The 8,164-nt window shown below is 36.0% G+C and overlaps 1 protein-coding gene across 2 annotated transcripts in view; it reads right to left on the bottom strand.

The window, feature by feature from the left end:
• The window catches only part of LOC107653324 (beta-synuclein-like), a 19,584-nt gene extending 11,689 nt beyond the window's left edge, over positions 1–7,895 (bottom strand). Inside the window, exons 1-4 of one of the 2 annotated variants that reach the window (XM_016440007.1) lie at positions 7,745–7,895; positions 6,841–6,968; positions 2,294–2,323; positions 970–1,088 (exon numbers count right to left, since the gene is read on the bottom strand). In XM_016440007.1, the coding sequence (XP_016295493.1) occupies positions 970–1,088; positions 2,294–2,323; positions 6,841–6,961 (270 nt within the window). In that variant the 5' untranslated portion in view covers positions 6,962–6,968; positions 7,745–7,895. Of the gene's footprint in view, positions 1–969; positions 1,089–2,293; positions 2,324–6,840; positions 6,972–7,744 lie in introns of both variants that reach the window. The other variant, XM_016440006.1, reaches the window with a different exon arrangement.
• Positions 7,896–8,164: the final 269 nt, after the last annotated feature.

Here is an 8,164-nt window from a genome sequence, read left to right as displayed (position 1 = left end):
TTTCAGTCGAAAAGAAATTAAGGCTTTTGAGGAAAACATTCCAGGATTTTTCTCCATATAGTGGACTTCAATGGCGGTCAACGGGTTGAAGGTCCAAATTGCCGTTTCAGTGCAGCTTCAAAGGGCTCCACATGATCCCAGCTGAGGAATAATGGTCTTATCTAGCGAAACGATCGGTCATTTTCTAATATATATATATATATAATTATCATAAAAATCAAAACAATTATACATAATCACGCATTTGTGACGGAGGTGGAAGTACCGACCCACTGATTACAAAGCGAACTTGCAAAGAAAGTCAAACGCCCTTTACAAAAAAAAAAAAGGTAAAACAACAATGTCGGACAATTTTGAAGTTGGAGGAGAAAATGAGATGGAGTTTTTCGCTTTACCCTACCTTTTTGAATCGAAGTACACAGACGAAGAGCTAACATTTCCAGCGTGATTACGTAATACGTGAAGACGCGCATGCGCAAGCAGAGCTAAAGCAAGATGAGCATTTGTGGTTAAAAAGTCTATAAATTGCGATTTTTTTTTTTTTAGAAAATGACGCTAATGTTTCACTAGATAAGACCTTTATTCCGGCTGGGATCGTGTAGAGCCCTTTGAAGCTGCACTGAAACTGCATTTTTAACCTTCAACCTGGGAACCATTGAAGTCCATTTCATGGAGAAGAATATTGAGATGTTTTCCTCAAAAAACAATTTCTTTTCGACTGAAAAAAGAAAAACATGAACATCTTGGATGACATGGGGGTGAGTAAATTATAGGGAAATTTTTATTCTGGAAGTGAACTACTCCTTTAAGAGTTTGATCAGGTAGAAAGAGCTGCTACCTTAATAAAAATAGCTAAATAAAGGTAACAACTGCACATTTTTACAATGGACTTTTTGACAGAATGAACATGGAATGGTACATAATAATATGTAATAATAATGATATATAATGTTATTTAAAAGAACATACATTCAAGTCACTGGGGAACTCGTCCTTCTTCACCAGGCCGGTGGCAGCAGCAATGTTTCCAGCTCCAGACATCACAGCTCCTCCCAGCTGAGAGGCCTGCTCCTTTGTCTTCTCAGCCACTGACCAGTGATGAAACACACCACGTTTTTAGACACAGACACAACCCATTTTCAACAGAAACACATCACTCAAAGTCAGAAATTCAATATTTATTTGGCAACATAAGAAAAAAATGGGAAATTATCTGAGGCTATTGTCCTACACTGCGACAATGTCAGTGTAACTTATTAAATGTTATTGCATTTTATTTTATTGAATAGAGGCAGTTTATTACGATATTATTATGACAAAATCAACTGGCTCACATTAGATTACATCAACAAATGGCCATGTTGTATTAAATACTGTCATCAATTTATTTATGATTAAACCTTGTTCATAGAATGCACTACGGTCTATGAAATATGTATTATATTATTATATCATATAATATAATTATAGTTTTATGGATTTTGTAAATCCATTAAGAATCACAGATTATTATCATTATTATACAAATTTTATGAAATTCATGAAATTGGTTGTTGAACATGTTTTATATTAATATAATGTATAATATAACTGCTTAAAATTATTTACAAGAACACACCTATTAGAAGGCATTAATTGGGAATTACTTGTATTAATGTATTATATACAGTATACACAGGCTTCAAGTGATACTGAATTTGGTTATAATTATGTAAGGTATTAGAGACAAGCCAGAGTTAATTTACTTTTTTAGCTATTTTATTATTTTAATATTAATATACTATAAAAGGTTTTGTTAAAATTATGAATTAGCTTTTTTTTTTTTATATTTTCTGTTTCATTTTAAATTTAGTTAAAGTAATTTTGTTGTGTATTTGTTTTAAATTTGCCCATGTAGTTCTTAACAGTTTTTAATACAGTTTAAGTTTTTGTTATCTTAGTACTTAAAGTTTAACTAAAATTAGAAATGATGCCTTGGCAACTAGCTGAACTAAAATAAGTTTAAGATTTTTTTATATTTTTCCTTTTTTTTGTTCCTTTTATGTTTTAGTTAACTATAATAACCCTGGCTTAAGTAAGAGGCCAACAGTTAATCATACTGAAAAACACGGTGACTTTTCTAGTTTTCCATCTGTCCTAGACAAATAACCTTCTGAAATATCATCTAGGCACAGAACTATTTGTCTTGGTTCCACTTACTGGCTGTAAGCCATGCCCTTTGAACGCATTAAATGAGACGTATTCATTATTTACAAGACTAAAGACTAAAGAACAGTTTGCAGAATCACCTTACCTGTTGCAACGCTGTCTTTGGTCTTGTTGCCTGCAAGCACACGAAAGAATATTGTAAAATCATTTACACAGCCCATATCAATATGGAAACACACATTAAATTAGCCCTCTGAAGGAACTGCGATTAGGCTGAAAGTAGGTACATGATACAGTCAGGTAATAAGTAGAAAGACTATGTGAAATACAAGCCTGGAACTCCCAGAGTAGCTTCATTTAAAGGTTCACTGAAAAATCATTAGAGCTAATAGAACCTGTATCTCAGACCTGTCACCTTAACCGCCCTGCTTGAGTGAACTACAGCTCAGAAACACTTCCTAGGGAGGGAGTTGCCATATACTGTAATGGCAAATAGCACTCTGTGTCTCAGTCTGAGTATGATTCTTACAAGAGAGAAGATAAATTACTCTTGAGCAAAAAGATGTTTTAACTAGAGTCGTTCACCCATGACTCATTAGAGCTGATGTGTTTCTTCTACAGCATTTGAGTCATTATAACAAATTTGCTTCTTAAAATGGGAAAGACTTGTTCATGAATGCACAGTGTAACAGATGTATCATGTTAGATAAAAGGACAGATTATAAGTGCTTTATCAGGACTAATTTATCACTAAAGGAAATGTCTATAATTTTACTCGATTTTTCTGAAACGTGGTTGCTACAAGCTTCTAGAAGTTTTTTTTTCCATTATGTTGTTATTGTCGTGTTTGTTCCATATATCATAAAATGGAACAAACATGATAATAACAACATAATAAATAATGTACACATCTATAATAAAATTATAGACATTTCCTTTAGTGATAAATTAGTCCTGATAAAGCATTCCAAACCCATTCCTATATATATAATTTATATATAGGAATGGGTTTGGAATGCAGAATATACAGTATATACACACATTTTTTTTAAATAAATTAATACTTTTTTTTCAGCAAGGGTGCATTAAAGTGATAACAGCAACAGTAACAGTTGGTAAGAGAAAAGACGATTTACATTGTTAGAAAATATTTATATTTCATATTAATGCTGTTCTTTTTACCTTTCTATTCATCAAAGAACAATGAAAAATGCAGCAGTTTCCACAAAAATATTAATCAGCTGTTTTCAACTGTTATAATAATTCATGTCATTTGAGCTTCAAAACGGCATATTAGAATGATTTCTGAAAACTTGAACTTACTGAGCCCAGACTTATATAAAACAAATATTATTTTTGCATTCTATTTGCACAAACAGCAAACGGAAAAATCCACTATTGCATTATTGTTGACTGTTTTTTTATTTAAAACATAATATAAAGTAGTAATATAGTAGTAGTAAAAATAAAACAAAAATGTCTGTATGTACGTGTGTGTGTGTATATATATATATATATATATATATATAAGTAATATCACATCTCTTTCCAGCAAGCCACACAATTTGAGGTATCATGTATGGAGCACAAACCGTGTGGGAGCATTATAACCAATAACCAATAACCACTAAATATACCGCAGGGAATATACAGCTCAATATGAGGATGAGAAACTCTGGAAATAAAGTGAAATGGACAGGAAATTACAGAAGCATAATAGCAATGGGACAAAACGAGTCAGTGTGACATTAGCAGCAGCCACTTCCTCTTCAATCTATCCTCAGATGGGTTGGTGGCGCATGTGCGTGAGGGAGTGTGAGATTGCTCAGCTGCTGTCCAAGGTGGAACAAGAACCATCAGCTACCCGTCACCCCTCCTCCCTGCACTAACACACACTCCTATAAGGCCGTTCAAGCATGGTGTCCCAGGTCACCGCGGTTGTCCGGCGTAAGTGCAACCTTGTGTTCACCGCAAAAGAAATGACAGCAACCGTACAGGACGATCTGCTATGTGCTCGCAAAGCAACCGTAGAAGGGCTTGAGATATCTGGGCTAATTGTCTCTCTCTGGGACGCTGGTGGCACAGATGTGAGGTTTTTATTTGAAGGGATTCTATTATTCATTCATCCCAACATCAAAACAAACAGAGGAGTATGAATGAGTGTTTTCGGCGGACACAAATGTCCTCTCAGTCTCCAATTACAGCAGGTCAACAGACGAGATCAATGTCTTGTCTTACTGATCAAAGCACACAGCAACAAGATGAGCAAGCTAGAATCATTTCAGACATACTTGGACAGACACATTTCCTTTCTTTCAGCATTATTGTCACGAATCCGGTCCATGAACTTCCGTCTGCTCGCCACCAGAGGTCACTCTTCCACTACTATGGACTCTTGCACCACACCACTGTTGCACTTCACCCGGACTACAGTTCCCATCATCCACTGCACTGATTACACACACGCATTTGATTGCACACAGCTGTAATCAATCACACATTCCCTATATAACACTCACTCTGATCCCTTCCCACTGCCGAGTATTGTTTAGCGCTTATCGCTCTTCGTGTGATAGCTACTTTACGGAGCCTTTTCCCCTGTGTTAGTTCCTAGTTCTAGTTTTAGTTCTAGTCTTAGTCTAGTCTCGCCGTGTTTTCTGATTTCCTGGTACCTGATTTTTGCCTGTTTATCTTAAGTTAACCCTTTGCCTGCTGTTTCGGACTGTGTTTGCACCTCGCCTGGACTCTAGCTCGTGTTATTGTATTACCCCTCATGTCAAGCCCTCTGGATATTGTTAGCTTATCGACCACGCCCATTTTGGATTACTCTTCTGTCTTGCCCTCAATATACCTGTTTGCCATTGTCTGACCCATGCCTGTTTTATGACCACGTCTCTGTCTCCTATTAAAGCTTTGCAAATGGATCCGCAAGTCTCATGTCTCGTTCGCCCTGTAACAATTATATTCTATATAATGAAAGGATTTGGACTGCCACTCTTGTCTGTTTTTAAATTGATAGCTTTTTGTCACAGGCGCTGTGCATATAGAGGTCTATGAGCTCATGGAATTGTGTGACATGTGGCCCGTAAGGCTTTTTTCCAACCTGATAGGAGCTCAGAGAGATGCTGGATCAGCTCCAGAAGTCAACCATCTCACACGGTGTTATTTCACTCTCAAATTAGCGTGTACATTAAGAATCCCCTTATAAGATCAGGTTACATGAAATGGATTTTCTCTGTACCGTTTATGTTATACTAGAATCAATGTCAGTCCAGTATCATGAGTGCTTTTAATTTTCCAGATGTAAAATCTATTGATGATTAAAGAGGCATTTTTGGAGGCTGTGTGATAGAGAGTGATTACAACCGCTGAAATGAGTATGCAAACAGGACTGTCACAGCATTTGTTGTTAGAGTGAAATATATTGCAGTAGGTCAAATATGATCATAAGCATTCTCCTGTGAGAAATATTGAAAAGATGAGTGATCTAGTGTGCACGACAAACCACATGGACATGAAAACTGTACGGAGGGGGTGGGACTGCAATCTTTTGACATTTTATATCAAGGACCCTTGATATAAAAATATTTTCTTGGTAACATTTTACATTATTACTCATCTTTTTTACCTTCTATAATGCTAGACAGATCACTATTTAATGTACTATATTTGGAAATTATTATTTCATTAAAAAAAAAACATTCTTAGGACACAGGCTATTTCTAAAAATATTTTGTTCCTATCATTTTATATATTTCTATATTTTTTATAGAAAATCGCATAAGTAATAATATCAACATATACTCACTACAGGGCAAACCAGGGGTTTAACATTTGCTTTTAAAAGACTGGCAAATAACATGAACTTTTATTATATTCAACATCAAGATTTTAGGTAAGAAATTAACATCAGTTAATAAGCAAAAGTGTACATTTTCCCATGTAAATGTTTGATGCTAAGGACCCCAAATATGATGATACGCTTGCAATGGACCACCTACTTAAAAAAAAAAAAGAAAAAAAGAAAGTTATATATTTGAATGCATAATGTCCCATTTATATTGTTTGAGAAAGGTAAGTGTTCTGTCTAAAACACAACATGTTTAAATAAAATTAAATAATTAACTTTTATATTGCCAATGTACTAAACCAAAAGAAATCAATATATTTGAAGATTCTAAATATTACAATTAAATTCCAAATTCATTTGTACAGCCCTTTCCACAAATAATTTATAATATGAATTAATTTTATTTTGTTTAGTCTTAATTAATATTAATTAAGGCCAAAACTGCATTTATAATAATCATCATTCTAAAAATTGTCTAATGTTGTTTAAAAACATTCTAAAGGTCCTTAGAGACCTCAGAGACGTGAACATGTCCAAAAATACCCACAATATATACAAGAAATGTGGCTCTGTATGGCTCTATAAGAAAAAACAATTCAATACAATGTGGTAGACGTAAGAGGCCTGGAAAACCCCACCCAATATCCCAGCCAATCACAAAATTACACAATAGTGCCTGAACCTATAGTGATGCTCTGAGAAGCACCAGTGAAACAGATAGCAACCCCCTCCTGGCCCTCAGGCTCTGAGCTTCATGGTCCCTCCCACTCCCACTGAGCTCACGCTTGATTCGTGATATGCATGCATTAAAAAAAAAGAGCATTATATGCTCCATGTCTTACCCACAAACATCACGCCTTCCTTGGTCTTCTCTGCAGCCACAGCAACACCTTCCTTGGTTTTCTCTGCGGCCACTGCCATACCTTCTTTAGCTTTAGAAAGCCCCTTCATAAAAACATCCATCTTGACCCTTCTGCATCCAAGAGAGCAAGTTATGTAGCAGGACACAATGAAAAACAGGGTTTGTGTTGCACTGTATGCAAATGTGGGTTAATTTGGAATTGAGAGCAAGTGTGTGTGTGTTAATAGCAGGCTGTCAGTCGTACAATAAAGAGTCTAATTTCCCTGAAGATAAAACGCCCATTCAAGCACAAACAATGAGATGAGAACATTCACACCATCGGCTGACGTTATTTTTCAGCTTTAACAGCAGGTGTCCTCGAGATGTTCACAAACTCATTAATTATTACTCAAACGGCTCATTTTATACTGAGCATCTATATGGGTTCCTGGGAGACATATTTTAAGGCGTGTGTACATTAAAATTGCCACATGCATTTTTGGTGATTTTAAACATTTTATAGAACGAAGGCATTGCTATAATGAAGAACAATGTGTGTCGACGCATTAATGACAGTGTTTCATTTAAACGCAAACGAAGATGAATCTTGCACTTCTCCGTTACAATATGGTGTCACCTCTCCACTGTCATCACACTGAAGAAGTGCTAGACACGACACGGATAAAATAAAACAATTGCGTGTTTTATCATCAGGTTGCATACAAAATTCAACATGCAATGTTTTAATTGGCACACAAGCACGCGAATACTCGTTTCCATCGATGTGCACGGGGTTTTTGTGTCCTTTCGAGCACAGCGTTAGTATTTTCACACGATCTCGGTTCATGCTAATATAAACAACTGCGTTTCAGCCTCGTAGACGTGTAATGAAAATTAAAACATACCTTTTAAAGCACCTTCTTTGTCCTTATGCTTCAATTGCGTGGTAGACAGAAATATCGTGGAAGGAAATTTTACACTACGATCTTGAGGTGGGCCTTCCTCTGGATGCGCTCAGCCAATGAGGACGAGAGGATGAGACGATCGACGTAGCTCATGGTATTGATCATGGGGTGTCAGATCCCGGCTGTAATGGCCTGTGACACACTGAGACTAATGCTGCATCTTTAGCCAATAAAAAAGGTAACTTAAGATCGTCAGGAGATGAGGCACGTGCGCGTAAATTGCACATCTGCTTCATACTGTACTGTTGTATTATTTGATCATTTGCTTCACATAGGGTTTCATATGACACTGAACCAAGCAGCATCTAACTATGAGGAAATCCGTTCAAATAGGCAGTATTGTGAAATGTTGAGAAACTA

Source organism: Sinocyclocheilus anshuiensis, unplaced genomic scaffold (assembly GCF_001515605.1).
Source record: "Sinocyclocheilus anshuiensis isolate Anshui unplaced genomic scaffold, SAMN03320099.WGS_v1.1 scaffold103, whole genome shotgun sequence".
Taxonomy (NCBI): Eukaryota; Metazoa; Chordata; class Actinopteri; order Cypriniformes; family Cyprinidae; genus Sinocyclocheilus; species Sinocyclocheilus anshuiensis.
The sequence above is the reverse complement of the archived record's forward strand: the minus strand, read 5'-3'. Positions and strand labels throughout refer to the sequence as shown.